Source organism: Polistes fuscatus, unplaced genomic scaffold (genome assembly GCF_010416935.1).
Source record: "Polistes fuscatus isolate 324 unplaced genomic scaffold, CU_Pfus_HIC Scaffold25, whole genome shotgun sequence".
Lineage (NCBI taxonomy): Eukaryota > Metazoa > Arthropoda > Insecta > Hymenoptera > Vespidae > Polistes > Polistes fuscatus.
This window is the reverse complement of record NW_025113102.1, coordinates 1,123,822-1,150,548: the sequence shown is the minus strand read 5'-3', so window position 1 is coordinate 1,150,548 and position 26,727 is coordinate 1,123,822. Positions and strand designations below refer to the sequence as shown.

Genomic DNA, 26,727 nt, shown 5'->3' with positions numbered 1-26,727 from the left:
AAATAAATTAGATAACAATAATTATTAATTGGATTAGTAATTAGATAATTGTAATAATTCATAAAATTGATATTTAATTATTGTAATAAATAAACTATGTATGTTTTTCTGTTTGTGTGATAAGGATCATAGTGCATATTGTCTTTATTCTTTTCGTTATTTTTTAAATATTAACGAGATACGTGTACATTAAATAGAATAATAGCATAAATTTTTATTTATTTAATAAATAAATTATCATATCAAGCTTGACTAGAGTGGTCATGAAGAAAGGCGAGTTATGTATGTGTGCGTGAAATACATTTCTATATGGTAATTGGGAATTTCTGATTGGTCACTTTACGTCCAAAATGGAAGACCAAAGATAATTAGCGAATCAGCGCTCTTTTCGTTTTGGGCCGTCGTGGAGATCGCACGGATACTTCGTCGTCCCGTTAATCTCAGGTAATTAAAAAATATTTTCTAACGTAAATAATTTGCCTATATACTAATAGATTCTTCTAGCAAATGACTTCCAAATGATATAATCGAAAAATTACGATAATGTCGAGGATAAAGAATATTTGCGTAGAAAAAAATTCCATGTACATTGGTATGCATTTTTCTACGCAATTATATATAGATCTTGTTTTACGATATCATTTCTATCGACTCGAACACTATCGATATCGACTTATAATGATTAATTTTGATTGTTTGGATTAATAAAGTATATATTTCGACAATTGTTATGTTCCTACATCCTATTTTTAAATATTCGATATTTTTCTATAATAGATTGAAAAAATGCAAAATCTCAAGTAGCCATTGGTCAACGGATTTCGCTACTTTTTTTGAAAGTGGACTACCGCGCATACTACCGCGCGCAGCAGATGCGCAGCAGAGGCAACGCAGTGGCAACGGCAGGGGGCGCAGGGGAAAGGTAGAGGAAACGCCATTTTCTGTCAGCTGTATATGTTCCAACGTACTGCGTCATTCCGTTTAATCAGGTAATTAAAAAATAGTTCACACCTTCCTGTTATATATCAAACGATAGCTAAATACAAGATTTTCATACATGAGTGTTTTCAAAACGAAATATTGAAAAGTTCGATAGATATATGTGAAAATATAACATCGATATATCTCGGCGTCCCGCCAATTTCACCAATGTTACTTAACGATATTTCTTGTAATTTACAGCTTTTTTCATGGTATCGATAATTACTACCTTCTCTAATGATGCTCTAATTAATTATTTTCATAATTATGTATTCAAAGATCGCGTATTTCGTGTTAAATTTGACTTTTATCACATATACACACATACAGGCATATACATAAGTGTAGGCTGCTCGTACACATACACTCATATATTTGATTTTCTTTATATTATACTAATGTGTAATCTTTTTTTTTCCTTTTTTAGGTACCGAGCATTAGGAGGGTCCAGCAGGAATACATATACTCAATCTAACAATTGTGTTTACACTTTTTTATCTTCATATTCATCGAGGTAAGCGTTATTTTTTTTTAAACCATACAGAAATGTATACAAAGAGTGAGAACGAAAGTAAGAGACAGAGAGAGAGAGAGAGAGAGAGAGAGAGAGAGAGAGAGAGAGAGAGAATAAGAAAACAAAAGATTCGATCTACAGGCAATAACGAATGTGTACGTATATTCCAGGAATTTCTCGAAGTGAGAACAGAAGAAACGAAGACAGCCGAAAACAAAACGAAGACAGCCGAACGTTCGACATGAAGGACGCGGTTACGCGTTCATTCCAGATCGTTCCTTCAACGAGCTAACAATAAGATCTAACGACGTGACGTATTAAACTATTATATATATATAACGTTATCGATTTTTATTAACAATTTTTACTGATATTAAATACTTTATATGTAATTTTATACAAGTAGTGAGATAAAGGCAATTAATATTGCTTGAATTTATATTGATTCTTTATGATAAAATATCTTTAAAAGTGTGCAATGCCTTCAGGAATGATTCACAGGATATATTGTTCTATAATCTTTTTAGTATGTTTCAGCTTTTCAGAGTTTTATTTGATTTTATTTTATTCATCGTCATCCTAAGGGTAGGATACCCATCCTGCAGTCATCAATGAAGACTAAAAGTAAGTATATTTTCCTGTTAAACGTTTCTATATAACTTTAATGGTTTTTTATTATAACGATGATATTAATTGTTCTTTTTCTTTTTCTGTTTCAGAACATCATTGCAATCGAGCGCGTAGGCAATGAGGTACTCGTGTGTTGCATCGTAAAAATAAAATACAAAAGAATCGGAAATAAAGTCAGTGTTGATCGTCGCATGTTAAAGTTTCGTTTGCTCGGTTAAGAAACTCCGTAAGTTTCTTTTATTCGGTTTAAACGTGTGCTCATCGTCATCCTAAGGGTAGGATACCCATCGTGCATTCATCAATGAAGAATAAACGTAAGTCAATTTTTATTAAACACTTTCTCAATAATTATAATAATTTTTTCTTACAACAATGATATTCATAATTTTGTTTTTATTTCTGTTTCAGATCATCATGGGAATATATCAGTGTTGGAAGTGTTTGTGAATTGTGTTTGTGAAGTGTTGCAAGTGTTCGTGCATTGCTATCGTGCGCGAAGCAATATACGGGAGTGTTGTATCGTTAAATATAATTAAAATCACGGATTAGAAGCACGTTCGTTCGTTAATTTCAATTCGTCGCGTTCGCGAACTATTTTTGAAATTTATATATTAAATTAACTGCGACCAAGGCAGTAATTGCATTAGAGTTTGTTCGAGTAAAGTTGTATTTTTATCTTTAAACAGTCGCACAGACTGTTCGCGTATTAGAATCAGTGCATCAATGAAGATTTTTTACTTGCATTGACTGTGTGCAAAGCAGTCTTTGAATTAGTTTTAGAATCAGTGATCGGGCGTAAAACAAATTAAAATCAAACGCGAATTAGAATCAGTGTTGTTCGCCGTATAATAAAATTTCGGTTTCGCGATAAGAAACTCATCTATAGTTTCTTATTTTCGTTTATACCGCGTTTTTAGATTCACGCGAGGTGCATCGCCATGGTGCAATGGAATTTCATCCCATTGGAATGCATTGTAAGTATCTATTTTTATTTACATTTTATTCGATTTTATTTTATATGATTTTGGATTATATTGCAAATAACTTATCATTTTGTTCTATTTTATTTTACAGATATGACGACTGACTTTCTACCTTATCAAAGATGTGGGATGGATTCTTCGATGGATCTTGATGGATCTTCGATGGATCTTCGATGGATCTTCGATGGATCTTCGATGGATCTTCGATGGATCTTCGATGGATCTTCGATGGATCTTCGATACTCGCATTTACAATACTTGCTGCGAAGTAGGAGTGTTTTGGAGCCATCGTAGAACTTCTTATGCCGTGAGTTAAAATTTAAAGTCCCTCCGGTGCTCAATCATGTCGAGGATGAAAGGTCCTAATCGGCACGAGTTACTGGTTGTAATTATTTAAATAAATTAGTGACGAGCACATGAGTAATTCCTTTCTAGGAGTTACTCATGAAAATTGTATATTATATTGTATATTGTATTGTATATTTTATATTAGTTCAGGATAGGTTTTCTTGTCTCACCGGTTAAATTCATTTAATTAATAATGCAATTAATAAATGCACTTTCTTTTTATTACGTGTTTTGTTCGTGGTTAGTAGTGGTGAAATCGAGCATTTATTTACTCGTTTTCGTCCAGAAAAGCATGTAATAAATGTCTTACATGCATTGCTTCGTACTTAGTTTATCTAATCGCGATTAATTTTGATATATCGATACTTCGATATTATAAATAAATGAGCAAGAAGACAAACTCATTCGCGACGGATAGATTCTAGCAGTTAAGTGGTGGCTCGAAGCCCAGTTCTTTTATTAGAACAGCCAACTTAATGAAAGGAGTCGTCCGAGGTTTTTTTTTATATTAATTAAAAGATATTAAAAGTTATATTAAAATTTAATAAAAGTTTTTATTTATCAAATAAATTGTAGAGTCCTTAGCCGCTTAGATGAATTTTTATAAAAATGTATTTATGTCTTATGTATATGTATATGTGTTTTTAATCATATTTTTTAGATCAGGATTTTCAGCTTCTAATATACTAATCTCCCGTTTCTCCCCCCCATACTTTCTGCGTTCTCATCTATGCGTGTGCCCAGGTGTTACACGTATGGGTGAGAAACAGTTAGTGTGGGTTTAGTTTTAAGTTGTTTCCCCTATTGGCGGCTGTCATTGTGTTAGTGATTGCACGTGTACGTTGCACCTGTGTGTGCGTTTAGGTGTGTGCATTGTACATCGTTTCGCGATATTTTTTAATTATTACATCATTTAATACTGAGAGCACTACTTCTACATATCACGTGTGTGTATAATTTTTCTTTTTTTTTTCATAATAAAATCGTTTTGAATAGTAGAGTTACCGCATTTATTTGTGGAAACTATGATATACTCGTATATAACTAGTATGCAATATATACTAGTGTATACTTGTATTTTTGCATTAGTCATATTTGCAATAATCATTAGCCTTGACAGTCGATTACAGCATTGGTACGTACTCCCATAAGTTTAGAAAAAACGCGTTTGAACTAGGGTGTCGGAGGTGCCCCGGGGCATGCTCTCTAGTTTAGGCTTTTGCACCCTGGTGGTATGTGAGAGAATCGTGGAGTGAGAGGGTGGGTATGTATGTGTATTTGCTATTTTAAATATGGGTAATTGGCAGGCAGGTAGCATACTTCTTTGAGCGAATGTGAAAACTTTAATTTTAAGTAGGTAGGATCCAGGAAAGGCACTAGGCTTGCTTCCACTCCGGAGTGGAAATTCCGCCTCCTGGTTTATACAGAACTGTTACAAAATTATATCATTTCATTCCATTATGCTTGTTTTGTAAATTTATTTTGTGACTTTTCTGTAATCTTTATTATGTATCATGATTCAAAGGGATTTGCAACGATTTGAAAGATTCATTTCTATTTCGATTCTATCTCGAACGAGATTGAGTCGAACAAATTCGCAAATACTTTGATGAATTTGATACTTAGTTTTAAGTATTATAATATTAGCACTTCGCACAATCGCGATCTTCTCAATTAGAAATATTTAATATAATTTAAAAAACGAATGAATGAAATGAATATATTGCAAGAAAATGCATAACATTTATTGCATTATTTATTTCAATTCTATTTTATTTTTTGACATTAAAAGTGCGATGTGTTATTAGGTCATCGATTATTGACTGCTTGGACATTCATTTAATTATGCTTGTGTATATATCAATCAATTATAAGTTCATTGATAGTTCACGAGCTTTACTATAATGAACAGAGAATGTATATTCATTTTTTAATAATTGAGGATTAGAATAGTAACATAATACGAGTTATCTTGCTCGCACGTAGAAAATGTCCAATGCAGTTTTCAGGGATGAAGAAAGAAGAGGCTAAATGCCGAAGAGGCGAATGCCGAAGAGGCCCCCACTTAATTGTGGCTGAAGAGGGCAACTACATAGACTATTGAGCTATTTTCAAAGGATCAACAGCAAGTTCGAACCTATCGAGAATAGTTCTCTAGTCATATTTTATATTTTATTATATTACTTGCTTGCTCGTCAATAATTTGTAGTTGTAATTGGAGATGATGGACCATTCCATCTCCTTGACACACCAAATCTGTGTCTAAATCGTCCAAAAGATGCACAAGTTTTTAGTTAGAGTCAAAAATATTAAAATTCTCGTATTATTAAATTTTAAAGTTTGAGTAACGTTCATTAAATACTACAGTAATTTTTTTTTCTTATTTCATCTTTAAAATCTTTCACATTGATCGTATTTTATTTAATTTGCAATATTTTTTTTCTATATAACGAAGTTTAAAAGTATTTTATAATAATTAATAGGATATTATTTTTATTTGCAACTTAGTATAATATTTGTACTTTTCCTGTTTCTTAATTAATTATATTTTTTAATGTAAAATCACGCGTTTAAATTTAATTTTTTTTTACAAAACGGTAAATAAAGATTGGATAAAAATAAATAGGGAATTTAAATGAAAAATGCATCTGTGAATTGGACCACTTATATGTTAGGCTATTTCGTGACTTGATTTTATTATTAATATAGTTTTCTTTTTGTTACAGGTGATCGTCTTTGGATTTAACTTCAATCCTCTTCAATTTTCTTACATAATTTTACATGGCTAATATTGAAAATACATATATACATGCATTTCTGAAGGCACACACATTTTTATACATTAAAAATTAATTATAATTATTTAAAATTCTATTAGAATATTTTACTATACTATATATACTATAAAAGAATATATCATGTACTATCATGTACTATCAAAGAATTCTGTATTCTTTGATGGTATTATACCGTCATCTCTTTAAATACCTAGTCTCGTCCTCTAGTTGTCAGGGTACTAACTAAGATGATTTTGGTTACGCGAAAGGTGGACTTGTGAGCTTGGATGTACTCTTGCATTACTTGCAAATATGTGCATGTTTTTATACCGATAGCATTCACAAACTAAAACGACTGTAGATGGCGTTGAACAATATTTACATGTTACATATATATTTATATATATATATATATATATATATATATATACTCTATACATTCAAAAATATTTAAGGATTTATGTTGCTACTCATTGGCGTCTCAATTAACTACGGATAATGATAAAGTACATTTAAATTTGCCAGTGATGATTTGCGATAGGGTTTTTTAAAACTCAATTTGTTTTTTATTAACCAGTACTATTAAATTAATAATATTTGCTTGTTGATATAAAATTAATATAAGACACGTTTAATAACCTAATATATAAAATGGCCGATAAACTTGTTGAGAATTTAGAGGAAGATAATTCTGTAACGATGCTTGATGTTCTTCAAGAGGAAAGTCAACTGGAAGAAAATGCTTATGCAGTTTTAGGTGCATCCGATGATAGAAATTGTACTTATAACAAGGTATGATAATAACAGTTGTCAAATTAACATTTGGAGTTTTGTAGGAATATAATGATATATATTTATACATTTATATATTTCGAGATCTTTATTATATAGCGTTTTAGAATTGCATTATTAGAAAAATAAAAAAAAATAGAGTATTGTAAGATACGCCACATTACAGAAGTTCGAGATTACAGGGATATATCAGACAGGCATTATATGCTTGTAAAACGTGCTACTCGAAAATGAATATACGTGCAGGTGTTTGTCTTGCATGCAGTTTTCATTGTCATGAAGGACATGAACTTGTTGAATTGTATACTAAAAGAAATTTTAGATGCGATTGTGGAAATTCTAAATTTGGAAACAAGGAATGTAATTTAGAGAAGGTATAAGATTCATAATGCATTATACTAAAAGAACGATGAGAAACATGTAGCAATTATATTTTCTTTTTACCAGTCCAAAAATGCAACAAATATTGAAAACATGTATAATCAAAATTTTGATGGTGTTTATTGTACCTGTGCAAGACCCTATCCGGATCCTGAGAATGAAAATAATGACGAAATGTTACAATGTGTAATATGTGAAGATTGGTATCATTCGAAGGTTGTGGACATTGTTAATATAATAAATATAATATAACATACTTATATTATATTAATATATTCTTGCCGATTCTTTACCAATCTATAGCAGTGATTTGATATTTGTACTTTCTAGCATCTTGGATGTAAAGATGTACCAGGAGATGATGCATATGCAGAGATGATATGTGCTGCTTGCATGGAAAAGCATGACTTTCTTTGGAAATATGCTACAAAATATTCAAGTAAATCAATAATAGTTTATATTTTATAGTTTACAATTAATAACTGAAACATGTATCATTCTAGCAATGCACAATTCTACTGCATCTTACAAAAATGGGGAGAAAATATTGAACGTTGAAAGCCTCCCAAATGAATGTACAATGCCTCAAAAAAATGTATCAGAAATAAAAGGTAGTTGTTTTTGGTTAGAGGGCTGGAGAACTTCTCTATGTAGTTGTGAATCATGTAAAAAGGCATAGTATTTTTATTACCTCCAGATGCTATTATAAAAAAGTATTAGATTATTAAGATATATTTATATATAATAGTTTACTTATAATATTTTTAAACAGATATATAAAGAACAGGGTATATTATTTTTATTGGATCCAAAAGATAGTGTGCAAGCTTATGAAGAAGCAGGTAAAATAACTAAACGAGAATCACAATATGAAAAAGGTATGAAAGCTCTAGCATCTTTGGATCATGTACAGCAGTTAACTGCAATTGAAGGTAAATAAAATTGATTGTACTTATCGTTATACTTTATATAGTCAAAGTAATATACTGTACATAATATAATGCCAACAGAATACAACAATTTGAAAGAAAGACTCAAAGAGTATTTACAAAAATTTGCGAAAAATAAAAAGGTTGTTCGAGAGGAAGACATTAAGGAATTTTTTTCAGAAATGGAGTCAAAAAAACGTCCAAAAGTTGTAGTTCCAACATATTGTCGTTAAAGTGGACAATTTTTATTTAACGATTGAATCAACAAGATTTTTAACTTTCTTATTAAACGTAAGAGATATCTTTAGAAAATATAATGATTGTCAGAAGATTTCTGTCAAAAGAAATATAATTAATAAATAATAATCTTTTTGTTTTCTACTAAAAGCAAAAGATTCTTCTTTTCCTTATTTTAAACAGTATCATAAAGATATTAGTGTAATGTGATTTTATTCATTTAATTTTAAACTATATTGATTGGACAATGAGGAAGGCAGTAAAACAAAAAACAGTAATAGATAATTATTTAAAGATTATTCGTTCGAAATCTTTAAATGATAATTTACCGTAACGACTAGTTTGTTCATCAATCACTACCACTTAATGTAGGAGATTACACAGATTTACAAATATAGAGATAGTTATAGGTTCGCGTATAAATATTATTTATTACTTTTTGTAAATGAAAAAATACATAGACTCGTTCATTGATTTTTTGAGAAAACGTTAGGGAAAAGATATTTTTTTATACAGTGAATGCTTCTTCGACTAAGCTTTAGGAAAAAAATATGTATAACAAAAATATAATAAGTTGGATTTTATAAAGGAATAAATTCGTTGGAAAAATTGACGATCATTCGACTCACTGCAAAGATAAAAAATTAAATGTACGCTTTTGGTAAACACTCGTTGATTTTAATCATGTTTTATAATGAAAAAATTAAAAATCACAGATTTATTTAATAAAAGAATAAACTCGTTCGAGAACGTGTTGACATTAGTCTACTTTTTGCAAGATTACGAAGGAAAATAACATTGGTAAAAAAAAAAACAATCGTTATCGACTTTCTCCGAGATTTAAATACACGAAACAGTTACAGTTTAGTCGTCGTATCGTAAACTAGTCGGATTTAACGCGTGTCCTGTAAGAATATTATTCGTTTTAACATTCCAACGAATTTATATTAATTATTTGTAATTATTAATTATTAATTATATTATTGTTCGTTAATCAAATTGAATTCTCTTTCTCTTACCGTTTTTTCTACAAGTTTGTTATCAAATCATTAACGGATTTTTCATAAACAGTTGATTTATTTTCTAAATTCTATTTAATATTTAAATTAATTGTTTATTAATTATACGTGTTAGTTGAATTCTCGTTGTGGTTGACGATGTGAAACAGACGAAAAACTGTGTTAAATGATTGATTAATTGTCAACAAGTTTATTAATATTTAAACGAATCTTTATTAACAATTCATAATTTTGTAATTATTTAGCAAGCTTTTTCAAATCGCAAGATCTTCTTTAAACATTTGATTAACTATCAATAATTTGATTAATATTTAAATAATTTTCAATAATCTAATAATTTCGTTTCGAATCAGATAAAAAGTGGAATATGACTTTAGGATAAACGAAGAAAAGGCAAGATTTTCTAATTAATATTAATTGTTATAATATAGCATATTAGAATATAGCATTAGATATCTTTGTCTATTAATTTTCTCATCATTCACGCTAATTATTTTGTATTTTACATGTTACTTTTGTACATATAAAATCATTTTTATTATGTAATTCTAAAGGCAAGACTATTATCGGATCGTTACAATTTGGTTTGTCTGTATAAATAGACCACGTTTTTTCAATACAGTCAAAAATTCCTGAAAAAAAATAATCAAAATATTACAAAGATAAATGATTATAAAGAAATATGTAATTATGTAGGTGTAATATCAAAGAGATTTACCAGTAGCGATCGTTTTTATATAATCGTCAGGATTTATATCTTGATAAACTCTAAACTCGCAATCTGTTTGGTCGCTAAGAATTTCTATAACATCTTGAAGACACTTAGGTGGTGGATGTTTGCAAATTGCTTGCATTCTGTGTATACTACTATCTATTATCAAACCTGTTACTTCCGGAATTTTCAATCGTAAGTATCTGAAATAAATCGTTATGGAAATTCAGTGCCATTCGTTATAATTATTTAATCAAAATTTCGACAAGTAAATCCTTACTTGTTACAGTGAAAAATATGTTCACCCGGACTTGCAGTTAACATACTAAGCTGTGATTGAGTTCCATTGGCTTCGGTAGGTCCAACTTCAGCGTTATGAAACATTCTATCACCTTCTTGTTTAAGAAAAGTCATATTTACCGAAAACCCTTCTGCCGCGCCGTAACCTTCGTTTCTTAATACTTTTTGAGCTTCTACATAATTTTCAACAGCGAGAAGTGCGCGAGTAATGAAATAACGTGCTATAATAAGTATCATTAAACTATTTAAAAAATGATCCATTTTTCATTCTCTTTTATAACATTTCAAATATAAAATATTGATATTTAGATAATAAATTATACTCGTACGTGTTTTGCCAGATCTAAGAGTAGCTGCGCTGAGAGTATTAATAGTAAAAATTAAACCATGATGGTTATAACCCATGGTATATCCTGGTAAAAATCCAGCATAGCACAATGAAATAAATTTTTCTTCTTTGTAACCATTTTCGATAACATGGGCGTTTACGAGATACCAATGATTCAAAGTTTCGCTCAAGGCATCCTCATTATGTCCAATGATTTGCTGTACATTTTTCACAAACAATTTTCCATTTAACTTTGACGAGTAACATCGATGATAATATACGAAGAATTATATAAAAAATAATAAGGAAAAAAAAAATACCAATAATAACAATACTTTTTTCTTCTTACTTGTCCTGGTTGATTGCAAATTATTGTAGAACACCCAACAGGTAGGGTATTTCCAGGTGTTTCACCAATGACATTTGGCAAAATGTCATCTAGATGCATTAAGAACAACTACAATGATAAATAATTAGCATAAATATTTAAGATCCTTAGTAGGGTAACGAGAAACTACCTACGCAAGATAATTTACATAAAACACGCAAAGAAAATAAAAATGTAAGAGCAATTATGTTGATTAGATCGACTATAGTTCATTGTCTCTTCCTGATAATTGATTAGCAATTAAAATTTTTAATTTTAATAATTAAATTGAAAATGCATCTATTTCTTTTTTTTTAATTTTCTCTTTTTTTATAATTAGATTGCAGAGTTTTTTTTTTGTAAGCTACGTGATAACAAGGAAACAAACAAAAGGAAAAGCAATTAGTATAATGTTTTTTTTAGATATAATGAGCAATGTATTACTGCAAGTATTCTATATAGAATATTTTGCATTGTAATACCCGTTTATTATACAAGTTGTATTACTTAACATTAGCACCTGAAATATCTTTATTGTTTAACAAAAATGGGCATTACGTAGATTATTTAAGCCACGATTATTGAATATTATTGCTTCGTCCTTAAACAGGAAATTAGAAATTAAAAAATAAACGATAACAAATTAATTCGATTTTGCAAATTATTTCCGTGTAATTCCATATGTAACGGATGAAATTTATAACGGGCCAGAATTCGTATTACGTTACATTACATTCAGAACAAATCTCATTCATATTTTCAATCTTATACGTTTTCTTTGTAATTATAGTCATTGAATTCTTAATAAAAGGAACTAGCATTGTGAGATTTTAAAAAATAGGGTAATTCCATTTAAAAAAAAATTGAAATAATTATGATATTTTTTAGAAGCAGTCAGAATTATTCAACCCTTTTTTTCTAAGACATTTGATGTATCTTTACAAACAACAAAGATATTTGAAGTGCTAACGTTACCTGATCCATCCTGTGTATTCTAATCAGAGTCTAAAAAAACATAAAAAGGTGAACGTTTTTGTTTAAAATCACCTTGGTAAAAGGAACATTGGCACCGTCCGCTGTACCCTGAATTTCTTTGATATATTGAGGAAATTGTTTCTTCACGCATTGCAAAGTTTCCTCGTAGATCTTTCTACCTTCATCGGTATTAAATAATTTGATATAAATTTCATTGAGCGGTTTGTAAGCTTCGATGTAATCTTGAATTAATTTGCCGAAGGTACGTCCCTAAAATAGGAGAAGAAAGAAAGAAAAGTAATGAAATAAAACAGGCAGACGAATATATCGATGCTGGATTAAAATTTAAATGCACTTTGTTTTAGTATAAATCGTAAATTACTTCTTCTGATCTCGTATAATGTTTTTTAAAGAAAAATTAATTTTGTTTAAATTTAGTCAATATATATATTAAACGTAAAAATATTAGACAAATGTTGCTATTTATGTTGATAGAACACTAATGATAAGATAGCATCTGAATTACTATATATGATAATAATATAAGGAGATCATTGATCGTAACACACTTCTTTATAATCGTAAGCACGTCATTAAAACTCTATTAACTTGCAAATCCGGTATTTTAATGTTTTCTTTTTAGCATTACGATCTAAGCAGTATTACATATATCATCTAAAGTTATTGTATCGTAAAATTTCTACAAAGAAGTATTATGTAATAGTAGTGATCAGTGCTATCTAATCGGTTACTGCAATAAAATCGCATTCTAAACACAGACAAGAAGTAAAATACGATGTTTTTCGATGAACAAATAGCGATATAAAATCCTCAGACACTAATGCAAAAAAAAAAGGGACCAACATTAGGTAATATCGTAGAACAATAACAATTCTTATTTTATTATTAAAAACAAATGTGATAATTTATCAAAGATAAATTGTCTTCAAAATGTAATTTTATATACGAGTTGGTTTTGTCGTTAATCGATTTTTTAAAATAAATCTTTGTCTTATATAAAAACGTAAGAAAGATTTTGTAATAAAAATATTGCGACGAATATCAGATAGAAATGAGATCATGGAATTCTAGAATTTATTTCAACATAAACATACACCCGCAATATATTACACGCACGCATACATAGACACAAAAAGGACACTAACACGTTTACATATAATTGAAAATGAATTCTTTTTATTTTCAATTGAACCAAATCGTTTATTTAACGATTAGTCTTTATGATTTATTATCTTAATCGACAATCAATTTTTCATACTTGATTGATTTTTCTATCTATGTGACGTATGACAAGAAATTTCCCTTTCCACGATTAACTCAATCGTTCGTATTATTTTGATTTTCTTGCCATCGTACTGTTATTTGTCGTACCTGATAAGGAAAAATCTAATGCACCTTGTCATTAATAGTTACATAATATTTTATGCAACGTACATATTGTGTCCAATAAATTAGTTATAGCGAATTAAAATGAAGTAATCAATCGGGTATCGGGAAATTGCTTCGATTAAATCCGATTAATCTTTTTTTTCTTCTTTTTTTAAAAAATAATATTTATCTTTAAGTGACAATAAGTGAATATTATATATATACCAAGGGTGGTCAACACGTCGTGAAGTAATTTTTGATCGATCTTAACCGAGATGAAATAATTTCTGATATATTTAAAATAGAAAATTCTCTATTTGTTTCTCTGCAAATTCATTTAATCGTATAAGCCAAAGAACTTTTCGAAATACATCAATCATGAGAAGTATTTCAATACAGTGCAATCTTGGTTTGCGTGCATAATTCGTTTAAGTAATCTATTGCAGTCGTATATTTAAACAAATTTCGTCATATGAAATGCATAATGGAGAATCGAATAATTCGTTTCGCAACTATTTATTTTCAAATATAAATACTGATATTTAGAATATATAAAATACTAAGAGTAAAAAATGGAAAAATTCAATTCGTACTTTACTTTTCGTATTGTTCGTATTACAAGTTATCGTTTATCGATTATCAAATAAAAATTTGTAGCTCGTCTTGCGAAACACAATCGTAAATGAATTTAATAATCGTATCTGCTGAATATTCATCTTGGATAAATTTCAGAGGAATTTGAAGATAATTAAAAAACTAAATTACACGCAATCTAATGGTTTCGCTGTAGCAATAAATGAAACGAAATAAATCTACTTTGGTTTTGGATTTACATACTTATGTTAATCTGTTTTTATATCTATTTACTGATTTGCATACTGAAAATTAGTTATCGTGATTTTTATTCAACGCTTGGATGGAGATATGCGTACGCAGACTTCCTACTAATTAATTATTCATTACTTCATAATTACAAATAATAATAAAATATTACGTTGACTAAGTACATTTTTCTCTATTGTCATATATTAGTTCACGAGGCACGTGTTCGAATGTGTTAAATAAGATTTTAATAGATTAATCGTGACACACTTTTTCGGACAAAAAATTAATCGCATATGAAATAAAATTGATCACCCTTTGATATATACATAATACAACAATAGAATAATTTCTAATAATTTTTTTTGATCTCATATTTTTCTTTTTTTCTTCATTTTTTATATTTCTTTCTTCCTATTTAAAATTGCATTATTGTGTAATAATAATATATTATATAAACTCGACTTTGCGGTCGTGAAAGTAGTCTTATACGATTAACATAGAATTTAATTATGCACTATGCCAACTCTAAGACTTATTCATATTATAAAATATGCACGAATACTACTAACGAATGTAAAAATTTATATAAGTTCGTTCGTACTAATAAACTCGTTTTTAAAGTGAGAAAGATAAGAAAATTAAAAAAAAAAATAAAAAATAAGCATTAATTGTAATATATATTTACAATATATTATTAAAAAATAAATTAAACACTATAATCGAACTTAATAAGCATATATATATATATATATATATTACGTCGAAAATAAATGAAAAAAGAGCTTACAATGTCAAATCCGATATCATAGTAAGTTCCTCTAACGTGAATGATCGGTACAGCATTTCTTCTTCCAATATCTTTCGTTTCCTTTCCGTTTTCATGTGGTTGTTCCATAGTCGTTGTCATTTCTAAGATCTGAAATAATTGTATAGAAGAAATGTTTGAAATATTTTCATTAATGTTCTTTTCTTTATCTCATGTTATAATCGTTAATTAAATTGCATTTTGCATTAAGTTAATTTATTGCAAGATTTGCTAATCAAAATTTGCTAATAATTTCTTTCTTTCTTTTTTTAAATATTTTGCGTCTGACTTCAAAGTAAAGAAATTGTATCACGTGTAATAATACTTCATAGATAATCTGATATACTATATTATACACCAAAAAAAAATATAAGCCGATAAACACGCAACCTGCTGCTTATTATCGATCGAAGCTCCCTTTTCTTTTTCTCAATTTTTCATAATAAATGGGAACAGTTACGTCGCATCTTTGACTTGATTAAATAAAACATTTGTTTGCATTTCATTTATCAAATGAGGTTTCACTTTTTTCGAAAATATCAACAATACACAAGACGTTACTGTTTGCTTTTTTTAATCTTTTCAATATTCAATGAAATTAATCGAATTTCTTTTCGACAAAATAATTATATGATATTTAAATATTGATTAAATTAAAAAATAAAAATTAAAAAAAATAACGGTTGTAAACGCGGAGAAAAATCGATGCGATCGATTTTTCAGGCTTCTAATAATAAGATATCGAGCACGCAAGAACAGCAGTCGTGAAACTATGAATGAGAGTCTTTGGCACACTTTATATTTTACAAAATTTCATTTACAATTAGACAATACACATTTATAACGATTAATTTATTTTTATTTAAAAAAATAAATGAAAGTTACATCGACCGATCGGTCTGTCGAGTCACGTGTCGTTGAAAACTTTTGACAAATAATGAAAAAAACCTTTGACATCATTTTGATAATTTTTTATAGAGGGGGGGGGCAAAAAATAAAATTCGTATGAAACGCGTTTTTATTTCTATATTTACCGTTTGCAAAATAATTCCCTAAACGCAGATAGGAAAATAAATCTTTCGATTAGTCGGATATTTAAATTGTCTCGGTGTTTCCAAAAATTTCACTGAAAAAAAAAAAAGATCGGGACAATTTGAAAATAAGAAGGAACAACGACGATGATAGTTTCGCGACTGTCGACTGGTTGCTGTTTCTACTCTAGGAAAACAACTAAGCGTGTAATCTATGTTCCATCGACTTATGTCGACTTCCACGGCGCAACTAACAACGACGCAAACATTCCAACCAGGTAAGAATAAAGAATTCTGCCTATACTAGCTCGTTGGGATAACCTTGATATTTACACGTGTGCATACGTTCATACTCCAAGAAATCAAAGACAATGATCTTTGGCAAGGGTTTTTACGAAATTAATGAAAAAAAACAAACAAACAAAAGAAAAAACTAATGTATAAAAATATGGAGGAATGTTTAACCGACAATATTAATTCGTAAATGTTAATGTTAATTATAATTAATGGCTCATTTCATTTCCTATTAATCGTACAATTATCTCATATCAATCGATATTAATGGATAACGAACGTGGAACTCACCCTCTTCTTCTCCTTGTCCTTTCATCAACAATTTCATTTTGAAATAACTCGCCTTCGTCAGATTTCCCGCTAAATTTCCGTCAACTAACGCCCATGTTCTATCGATATTAAATTGGATAGAAATTAGAATCTCGTTCCTTCTATTAGCTATTGTGGTGAACCATCACGTAATATCGAATTACCTAACCGAACCGTCTATTGATTATTATCGAACTTATCGGATTTGAGATTTGTTATTTTTTTATTTTCATCTGTAGGCGCGCCACTTCCGAGAAATTCTATAATTACTATCGTAAGATTGTTTCATCTATATATGTAAAATATATTATTCTTCGTACCAGGTAGTTTTTTTTTTACCGCGCGATTTATATCTTAATAAGATTTTTTTATTGTTCAAAAGTAATATCCTCTATACGAGTATTTTATCATTAAAATAGATTGTTATAAATATTTGTCATTGAAATTTAACTGTTGGTTTCAACACGGATTCGAACCAGGACTTGGTACCTGCAGCCAACTCACCAGAACGATACACTTCATTCAAAAATCGATAGAAGAAAGGGAAACCTACCACGCTTATTGCGTTAGATTTCTCAAAAGCATTCTATTGCATTAACCATAGTGCACTGATACGTAAACTAACTAGAGAAAAACATTGATATTGGTATAATTCAAATGTTAGAATCATATTTAATTGATAGAAAATTACAAGGAAAATTTCTTCACGAAATTTGAGATCCAATTTATCAACATCACGAAGTATCGCAAGGATCGGTATCAAACCAACTGATCTCAATTAAGAATACACCGACAACTTAATGATCTGAAACAACGAGCAAAATATCTTGCTGAAACAAACACCCAAGTGTCTTTTAATTATTATGATAAATAGGGATTAAAATGTGTAACGCGAGTAAAAAACAAACCGTAATTATTGAACGATGATACTATCAACGCGACCAATGCAGTATCCATGTCAAAGATTCTAATAATTAAAAATATCATAAAGATTGAAATAATAAGGAAAATATTTCATTAATTGGCGTTGTTAGAGCATAATCTCTAAATAAAGATACTCCGAGATTCGATGCATATATCAAATGATGTATAATTATTACTTGAAATGTCTCTTACCATTGTACAATCAAATAATTCTAAAGAAAATGAAGATTTGTTATAAAATGGTATTAAAACAGGGTACTGGTCTATCAGTATTCTTTCCAATTAAAAATTTCTAATAGATGACAAGTGAAAAATCGTTCCTTGAACAACATCTTTGCTATATGCATCGAAAAACTTAACAATCATATTTATCCCTACTTAAAAGGGCTGACGCCAATGATAGACGACTTTAAAATATTCCAGTAGGGACAAAAAATACCCTTTGACCTATTTAAACTCAATATAACATTTCAGTGTATCGTTTTTGTTTTTTCATTCATTTCATTTTCATTTTCATTTTCATTTATTCATTATTTCATTTCAATTCATTGTATTCATCAGATCAACCTAATCTCACTAGAATTAAAACAAAATATTGTTAGACAGATAAATCAAAAAACAACGAGAACCCAATGCATATCAATTTACAATGCACTTTATTTTCTATACCATAATAGTTTAGAGATCCTAGGGGTAACGATAGTAAACATAAACTGTGTTATTAGTCTCAATAAATTATCTACAATGAATGGGGTAATTTATGGTGTTTCGTTTTAAGATTAGAAATGAAACAATAGATTCGTTTGTATCAATATTAATCATATAAAATGAAGCAAGGAAATTACACGCGATGTGGCTGACTAAAATTAGAGTGTGACTACTGAAACCTTCACATTAGGTATGCACGGGAAAGATAAAAGAGATAGAAACAGAGAGAGAATGCACTCCTGTTGCTTCGAAACATTCTGCCTATCGATATCTATTCTCTTGTCATTTATCTGTCGTTTTATTTATTACTCTGATTCTTTTTTTTAAAATACTAAAACTTGTTCGACTTGTGAAACGTGTATGTATATTTATATCTCAAACAAACGCGTTTAAATAATCTATTAAGAAAAGCGTCCGGTAAATTAAGCAAAGTTATATCTCGAGATTAAAAAATAAATTCAAACCAGGGTTATCATGGGATTAAATATAATATTATTGTATTCGAAATAACTTTTAATGCTTAATTATAAGAATTTAGTCTTTTTATCTTATTCTTTTTCTTCTCTCTCGATAAAAGGGTTTAAAAATATAAATTTGAATAATTAAATGTTACCGTTGATCTCGTTGATATCTCGTTGAACATCCAAGAATCGGATGATTTTTATATGGGTTCAAGATTGAACGCAATCTATGAAGTTCAACACATCGAAGTGGAGGACAAAAAATAGTAACATGTGTATATTCAAACGGTTAAATACTTGAATCAAGAACTGTTAAGGTGCTCGTTAGTTACCGATACTTATGAAACTTATAGTGCATTATCCTCATTAGTGGAACGATTTTAACGATTGATTTCATAGCAAGGAAGGGTCAAGGATGATAATATCGAAAGCGTTACGCAGCTAAGGATACATACTTTATCTCCCTTGAGTGGTGAACGTTTTCATTTCGGATTCCTACTGATTTATGGATCTAACTCTTCTTACATTTTCTTTCAATTCTATCTTCGATCTGTTTTTTTTTCTTTTTTTTTCTTTTAGTCACACGACGTTGACGTTGAAAGAGTGCTACTATCGTTCGAGATATCGTTCGAGGTAAACAAAAAAATAAAAATAAAAATAAAACAAACTTCTCTCTAACTATTAATGCACATTTGCAGAAATAAGAGCTCTTATTGGCTAAAAAATAATCTTATTGGCTAAAATAGTAATAAATATATGTTAAGATCTTTTAAAATGTATTTTAAAGAATGACTCAACTTTTATCTTTTATTTATTTTCTTTTTTATTTTTTTTTTCCTCTTACAAATTTAAATGTACAAATTAAAATTGTCGTATGTATATGTGTATGAGTGTGCATGTTAAATGAAAAAATATGAATGTTATTTATTACTATTATTATTTTAAATCTAGGATACCATAAAACCTAATTATTTATCCTTAAAAAAATCAGTACTTTTATAAAGAAAGAATAGATCAACATATCTTCTCACACTCAAATAGTTACTTAAAACAATGTTTACAATGACATTGACCTGCTTTTTATCTCACTAATGACAAAAACTCTTCTAACGATATAAGCGATGTTTAATTGACAGTTACATTAATTAATATACATCCTATTATGAATTATTACCGATTAGCAATCCGTTAAGGTAATATCGATTGCATACATCTTGTTATATGTGTAGGAAAAAACAACAATTATTTTTAACCGATTGAATTCAAGATATCGCTAATACGAATTCATTAAAATAATATTCTATTTGTTTGTGAGAATAAATCGACTTATATCGATAAATGCATTATACTACTTTTTACAAAATTATATGGCTTCTAGATTTTCCATTCTATGCCATTAAACGAATTAAATCCTTCTGTATATATATATGGCTTCCATATGATCTAATAGATTGGACTTTTATATGCTTCCACCTTTAACATTTCACTGTATTATGTTATTCAAGGTATATTTATTATGTCTGGAGAATGAAAATTGCATTAATTTTTTGTCATTAAATCAAATTAATATATTAGAATAAAATAATCAATGGCCTAGTTACGTTGGATTATTAGTTTCGGTTCAATCATTAAAGTTAAGCCAACGTGGGCACGTTTAATAAAATGGATGAGTTATCTGTTTAAAAAAAAAAAAAAGAAAAAAAAATCGTACTGATGACTCTAAAAAAACAATTAAAAAACGTAATCTTTGTAATAGTTTTTGAATAAGTGTGATGAAAAGGTATTCGTAGAGAAGTGAGTTGAATCCATAAAAGGGGAAGTAAAAAAACACCATATTGGAATAAGATAGTAGATCGTTATGAAAAATAGCCTTTTATGAAATTCTTGTTCATATTTTTATTCATACACTATATAGTCTACATATGTACACTGCTTAGATGTTGCACCATATTTATGCATCATGTACACGAATCACAAGAGGAGGAGATTACAAATGTTCTTATAAATGATATCCTCCAAACCTTGGTAAAGTGAAAAAGAACATAGGTAAGAAAAAAAACACAAGGACGTCTTCATGTGTGAAAAATAAGAATATTATTCTATCCCACTCACCCCATGATCTGTTTGATTAATTTGAAACTTATGATTATTCGCCTTGAATCATTATCAAAGATCTTCGTTTAAGTTACAAGGAAAATAAGAAAAAATTATAATTTACATTTAAATACGCGAAATATATATGAATATTCATTTGATAGATTCTTACGAATGTTTTTTCTTTACCAAAGAAAATAATTATACGAATTTCAATACAGTTTCTAACAACTTATTATATATTATCTTCTAAAAAATAAAAATAGTTATACACCGTTCGTAAAACAATATTAAGTAGATATAATCTACTTATTGAATGGAAAAAGTTAAATTGGAACGAAAAAAGAAAAAAAATAGACCACGTTTACATATTACTTTGCCATACACTCATAAAATCTAGAAACAAATAATTTGTTCTTATCTTACAATTTCTAATGCGTTGTATACCTATGATAATGTTCATCATTTAAAACTAGATCTTCATTATCACAACGGTGATGTATATAAGTAAAAATTAGAAAACCACGTGAGAATTCAGTCGAGAATGCATATTTTTTTTTATATATGCATTCATTGCTTTTAATAGAACACGTTAGTCTGTATATATATATATATACGTACTTACGTGATAGATAAAATGCAATTCAAACAAACAGGTATTAAATTATATAAATGTGCAAATACTTTTTATGGCCGAAATAAGGAAAAAAAGAAATATAATCTTACGAAATATTAGCAATTTAGATTACAGACTTTATTGTAATTAATTGAATAATTTTCATTTGTAACTTATGTCACACACTATGTCACGTTGGTATATAATCACAGACTTATTAAAATCAATACCGGTCAATTTTTAACAATTGATTTTATCTATGCACCGGATACATTTATTTACTTTAATTTTTTTTTGCTATTATCTTATTTTATGTGTGAAAAAGTAACATGTTTAAAGAATATTCATTGGATCAAATATTAAACTTGAAATTGATAAAAACAAGGCCCAAAGCTGCAAATATATGTGCTGGTAATTATTTTATATTATAAAATAAATTGTAAAATCATATATTTTTTTAAATATTAATAAATTTAATTTAAAATAGAAAATAAATTATAAAATCATGATTTTTATTTTTTTGACTTTATCTACTGTTATAATTACCAGCAGAAATATTCAAAGAGCTACAACTGTAAACGATGTATTACGTTTTGTTCTTACTGTGTGTGTAACAGTATTTTATATATATTATTATTATTATATAATATTTTTGTCTTATGGTGCAACGTATGATTTTACTTTTCAGGATAGAAAATTTTTATATAAGCGGCATAGAAACGGAAGCTCATTTTAGCGAGATACGGACGACTTCTCGAAATAGAGAATAATATGTCATAGAAATCATAAGACCTTGTTCACAACGCTGATCACAAACACAAATATCTTTCGTTCAGTCTTGTATAAAATTTACTCTCATAGATAGAAGAACAGTCTCGGCCACAAATATGGCAATTTTCATTAACTTCAGTAACACTAACTTTAAACAAAAGGCTGCATCATCTTCAAGAAATATTTACTCTCACGGTCCTTTTCAGCAAGTAGTTGCATGTTTTGCTCTTTGTGCAGCGATACGTTGACTTCGTCTGAGCGTACGTGGTGCCGTTTCCGTATCATTTTCATCTTCAGATTCAAAGTGATAAAATCCAGTTTTGCCTGAATATCGCCAACTAATTACCGCACCATCCCACTAAAAATAAAAGCATCATATAAATTAATCAAAATTTGTTTCTGTTATACATATTTAAAAAAAGAATTCATATTATTTTTACCGAAGTTGAAACAATTTCTTGATGAAATGGATGCCAGCTTACATCACGTACACATTTTTTATGACCCAATAATGTATTAACTATCTGTCCAGTTAAAACGTCATATACTACAAAAAAGAAAGACACAAAAATGAAAAATTCGATATAATCAATCCATGTAAACTGATATATTGCTAATAATTTTAATATATCAAAAAAGATTACTTATAACTCTGCCCGAAGCACATCCTGTATAAATGTATCTTTGACCTGTTGTAGTAGAAGGAGAAAAATGGCAACGTATCAAGGTTTGAAGAACATAATGGCCACGATATGTCATGATACTGGTGTCACCTTCTAACATGTTTTTAGCTTTGTATACTGCAACAACATTGACAATCATATAGTAATATATTAGATGTAATTATAAAATTGATGTAACAAGTGATATAAGTTGTTTACAAATCAAATCGATTAACTCTATTTTTACAATTTTTAAAATATCTTATTATTAAAGCACTTGATCAATAATTAACTTTCCATATTTAAAATAAATTTCCTTGATAATTAGGCTTAATACCATTAGTTAACACCATTAATTAATTATAAATAACAACTTGTATTATCCTTACATCTTCTGGGTACTCTTTGCCATCTGTAATCCCAATTTTGATTCGCAACTGCATTACGTGTATTCTGTTCAGCATTATGGTCAGAGAATGCACGAACATCCCATAATTTGATTGTTTGGTCTTTGCTATTTGTAACCAAATATCTACCATCTCCACGTGGGTCAATATATGTAATACCATCCATATGACCAGCTAATACACCAACTGGATGTGGATCTGTTTCACTAAGCGTTCTCCTATCCCATACCTAAATCATAATATTGGATTAAACAAATAATACATAGAAAAATTACTTTTTTAAACTATTTATAATAACTTTACCTTACACAATCCATCGTCACCTGCACTGTACAAAATTTGAGAAGTATTATCAGCAAAGGCAACAGTATTTACATCATCATCGTGACCCTCGATCTGTAAAGTGATAACAGATAGAATAAATCAAATTCTATCTCTTATACAATATAAAAAATATATTTGATATTTTAAACATTTATAATATATATGTTATAAACAAACCCTGAAAGCACGTTGGTGACATTCTCTATCATATACATAAAGATAGCCATTATTAGCACCACCTAAAATTTCTCTACCATCGCTAGAGAAGACTAAAGAGAATATACAAAATCTTCGATCTCCAGGACACAATGATAATGATTCTTGCGTATTAGAATCTCCATAAACAGGACAAAGATATACTAAGAGAAAAAATGTAGTTATAATTCTTAACGCTTAAAATTAAAACTATAATATATTTAACTAATATATTATATTACTTACAGCATTCAGACCAACTTGAGTACACGATATAGTTTCCATCCGGACTAAATGCTGTATCTAAGATACTCCAGCCAACATCGCGTGCTGAAATTTTTTTAAATTCCACAAATTTCCCATCGTCAGTATGGTAGAGACGTAACAGTTTATCTGCGAAAAAACATATTAGAAAATATTAATTTTATATGCTAAATGATGTTTATATATATTGTGGTATACCTTGACTTGCTGTAAGGAAGAACTTTCCATCTTTCGAATAGGAACCGCAGAACACTTTGCTATCATATTTTGCTACTTGACGTGGCTTGTTAGGTAAGAAATTGCTGCTTATTCTACATTTTTCACCTATACTAAAACCAAAACCAAGGGATCTCTTTTGAATCATTGATGCAATAGATAGATTTCTGTTGCCCGAATTGTCTCTAAGGCCACATCCTTGCTTAGTCGCTAAACTTATTTCACTTTGCTGCAATTTAAAAAGTGAGATAAATAATTTGTTATAATAACAAATAATAGAGAAGAAAAATAATAGAGAAACTTACATCAAGTCTTGACGTGTTCGGTAAAGACATGATTTTTGGTGGCAGTAAGTTTGCTGCATATTCTTCATCGGAATCATCATGATTCGAAGCTATGATATGTACTTGTCCACTAAAAGAAATCAATTTTATTTCAATACTTAGTATAAAGATTTATATACATGCAAGATTTTTTTTTAAAGATATAAACCATTCGAGTTAAAGCGTATGGTCGTTTAAGAATTTAAATATATAAATAGAAAATATTGAAATAATAAGAAAATTAAGTAAATATTAGGAAAAAAAAGGGAAAATTACAGAGTTATCATTAAGTAGAAATGACAAGAGCTCAAGTAGATTACTCTTATACAGAAAAAAAGAGTAATAATCGTATTACGTATGACGGAATATAATGACCACATATTTGGATAATATACAACGTAATAAAATAAAAATGACACAAGATAGCCAACGCGTTTTCTCTCGTTTATTCTATCGAATTGAGATAAACTATAAAAGCAAGAGTTATTGTCAAACGATTCTGATAAAATCCTTGAAATGAAACGAGATAAGGAGGTTACATCGTTGACAGCTTCGATGTCGTCAAAGTATCGAAATCGAGGTACGAAGTGACGCAAAAAGAGCGGAAATACGATATAATTGTAGATTTAATTGGAAGTAACTCGATATAGAGAAAAATGAAGTATACGAAATAAGCGTTGTCGTGATCTGGCCGAATGGGGATATTATACTTTGATTGAAATCATATTAAATGAGGTTAGGAAAAGTAGGAGGGGTTAGAGGGGAACCCAATGCTCGCGCGTTTTAAAGTTAAAGGTAATTCGACAAACCTTCGTATTAAATATTGTAAGACCGCGGCCAGGGTTGGGTCCTGATCGAAGTCCATGTTACGAGAGTTGAAGCCTCCCATGCAGCGAGAAAATAAATAATATTTACTATTTTAAAAGCAAACAAGATATAACTACGAATGTGGTTTTGTGATGATGGTAAGTCTAGCTTGACGGTTTGGTTTAGTGATGATGTTGGCTCTGAGGTGGAGAGTATTGGAGGGAGGTAAAAAAACAGCCGTAGTCGGTACTAGTAGTATAGTGACTCTCTCTCGAAAACTTAAGGAACGATAACAAATTAATTTTTATCTTTCTTACGGTTTATTTATCACACATAGAGATATGTCCTATCTAGATTTTACATATTGCAACGCGCATTTTATTTTTCCATATATATATAAATATGTGCAATCTTTTCTTCTTCTTCTTTTTTTCTTTTTCTTTTTTTTTTTTGACAAGAAATTAATTCAAAGTACATATATTTTACAATGACACCTTTGTTTTTTTTCTTTTTTTCTTTTCTTCTCTCGTGAAATTACGACGAGCCCTCAAATATTCTGTTGTTTCTTATCTCTATACATTTTTCGTTTTTTTTTGTTTTGTTTTAATCCCCTCGCAATAAGAATTCTAAATTCGTATTTGATCACGTGCGATAAAGTGACGTTGACATTTGATCGAGACCGAGAAATATCGACGTTACAAAATTTTTCTTTATGTAAATGCAAATCGTACGATTAATTAACGGTATTTTATTTTTTTTTTATTTTTTTTTTGTTTCTCTCTCGAAAATAACTTTACTTTGCGATTTAATTTGTCCTGATTCTCTCTATTTACTATTGTCATTAATTATAGTCCAATAAAACATTTCAACAATTAGCTTGCATATGAATAATATTATTGCAATACCATAGGGATTTGTTAAACCAGAAAATTACAACATATGATTAATCGTTAACCTGATATTTTTGCATAATTATTTAATGCATGCTAATTATATATAAATGATAAGCAAAATCATTTATTAGACGTC

The 26,727-nt window shown here is 29.0% G+C and overlaps 3 protein-coding genes across 7 annotated transcripts; 1 reads left to right on the top strand and 2 right to left on the bottom strand.

The window, feature by feature from the left end:
- The first annotated feature begins 6,671 nt into the window (after nucleotides 1-6,671).
- LOC122518526 (putative E3 ubiquitin-protein ligase UBR7) lies at nucleotides 6,672-8,648 on the top strand. 2 transcript variants are annotated; one of them, XM_043637505.1, is made up of 7 exons: nucleotides 6,672-7,025; nucleotides 7,208-7,399; nucleotides 7,473-7,622; nucleotides 7,737-7,845; nucleotides 7,910-8,079; nucleotides 8,179-8,338; nucleotides 8,417-8,648. In XM_043637505.1, the coding sequence occupies exons 1-7, from the start codon at nucleotides 6,885-6,887 to the stop codon at nucleotides 8,566-8,568; spliced, it is 1,074 nt and encodes a 357-aa protein (XP_043493440.1). In that variant the 5' UTR covers nucleotides 6,672-6,884; the 3' UTR covers nucleotides 8,569-8,648. The 2 variants fall into 2 exon arrangements, with proteins under 2 accessions (XP_043493440.1, XP_043493441.1); XM_043637506.1 differs by having other exon boundaries at nucleotides 6,900-7,025; nucleotides 7,192-7,399.
- Nucleotides 8,649-8,983: 335 nt separating this feature from the next.
- Nucleotides 8,984-19,499, bottom strand: LOC122518525. Of its 3 annotated transcripts, XM_043637503.1 has the most exons (9): nucleotides 19,475-19,499; nucleotides 16,909-17,006; nucleotides 15,275-15,403; nucleotides 12,346-12,543; nucleotides 11,281-11,388; nucleotides 10,933-11,149; nucleotides 10,584-10,824; nucleotides 10,310-10,506; nucleotides 8,984-10,223 (listed from the first exon to the last, which is right to left on the bottom strand). In XM_043637503.1, the coding sequence occupies exons 3-9, from the start codon at nucleotides 15,392-15,394 to the stop codon at nucleotides 10,078-10,080; spliced, it is 1,227 nt and encodes a 408-aa protein (XP_043493438.1). In that variant the 5' UTR covers nucleotides 15,395-15,403; nucleotides 16,909-17,006; nucleotides 19,475-19,499; the 3' UTR covers nucleotides 8,984-10,077. The 3 variants fall into 3 exon arrangements, with proteins under 3 accessions (XP_043493438.1, XP_043493436.1, XP_043493439.1); XM_043637501.1 differs by lacking the exons at nucleotides 16,909-17,006; nucleotides 19,475-19,499 and adding an exon at nucleotides 16,327-16,595; XM_043637504.1 differs by lacking the exons at nucleotides 16,909-17,006; nucleotides 19,475-19,499 and adding an exon at nucleotides 15,683-15,852.
- Nucleotides 19,500-21,845: 2,346 nt separating this feature from the next.
- On the bottom strand, nucleotides 21,846-26,088 carry LOC122518488 (DDB1- and CUL4-associated factor 11). 2 transcript variants are annotated; one of them, XM_043637445.1, is made up of 10 exons: nucleotides 25,701-26,088; nucleotides 24,874-24,982; nucleotides 24,551-24,797; nucleotides 24,335-24,481; nucleotides 24,071-24,252; nucleotides 23,873-23,965; nucleotides 23,552-23,798; nucleotides 23,145-23,300; nucleotides 22,941-23,047; nucleotides 21,846-22,858 (listed from the first exon to the last, which is right to left on the bottom strand). In XM_043637445.1, exons 1-10 carry the CDS (start codon nucleotides 25,778-25,780, stop codon nucleotides 22,703-22,705), a joined length of 1,524 nt encoding a protein of 507 aa, XP_043493380.1. In that variant the 5' UTR covers nucleotides 25,781-26,088; the 3' UTR covers nucleotides 21,846-22,702. The 2 variants fall into 2 exon arrangements, with proteins under 2 accessions (XP_043493380.1, XP_043493379.1); XM_043637444.1 differs by lacking the exon at nucleotides 25,701-26,088 and adding an exon at nucleotides 25,168-25,424.
- Nucleotides 26,089-26,727: the final 639 nt, after the last annotated feature.

Excerpts from the sequence above, each read along its gene's own strand:
- LOC122518488 (XM_043637444.1), bottom strand. The coding sequence starts at position 25,271 with ATGTGGTCATTATATTCCGTCATACGTAATACGATTATTACTCTTTTT. Across the intron at positions 23,799-23,872 it reads GTGACGATGGATTGTGTAAG|GTATGGGATAGGAGAACGCT; the intron begins GTAAAGTTATTA and ends ATTATGATTTAG. Across the intron at positions 22,859-22,940 it reads AAGAAATTGTTTCAACTTCG|TGGGATGGTGCGGTAATTAG; the intron begins GTAAAAATAATA and ends TTTTATTTTTAG.
- LOC122518526 (XM_043637505.1), top strand. The coding sequence starts at position 6,885 with ATGGCCGATAAACTTGTTGAGAATTTAGAGGAAGATAATTCTGTAACG. Across the intron at positions 7,026-7,207 it reads GAAATTGTACTTATAACAAG|GGATATATCAGACAGGCATT; the intron begins GTATGATAATAA and ends TCGAGATTACAG. Across the intron at positions 8,080-8,178 it reads GTTGTGAATCATGTAAAAAG|ATATATAAAGAACAGGGTAT; the intron begins GCATAGTATTTT and ends ATTTTTAAACAG.
- LOC122518525 (XM_043637503.1), bottom strand. The coding sequence starts at position 15,394 with ATGACAACGACTATGGAACAACCACATGAAAACGGAAAGGAAACGAAA. Across the intron at positions 11,150-11,280 it reads TTTGCAATCAACCAGGACAA|CAAATCATTGGACATAATGA; the intron begins GTAAGAAGAAAA and ends AAAAATGTACAG. Across the intron at positions 10,224-10,309 it reads TATAAAAACGATCGCTACTG|GAATTTTTGACTGTATTGAA; the intron begins GTAAATCTCTTT and ends ATTTTTTTTCAG.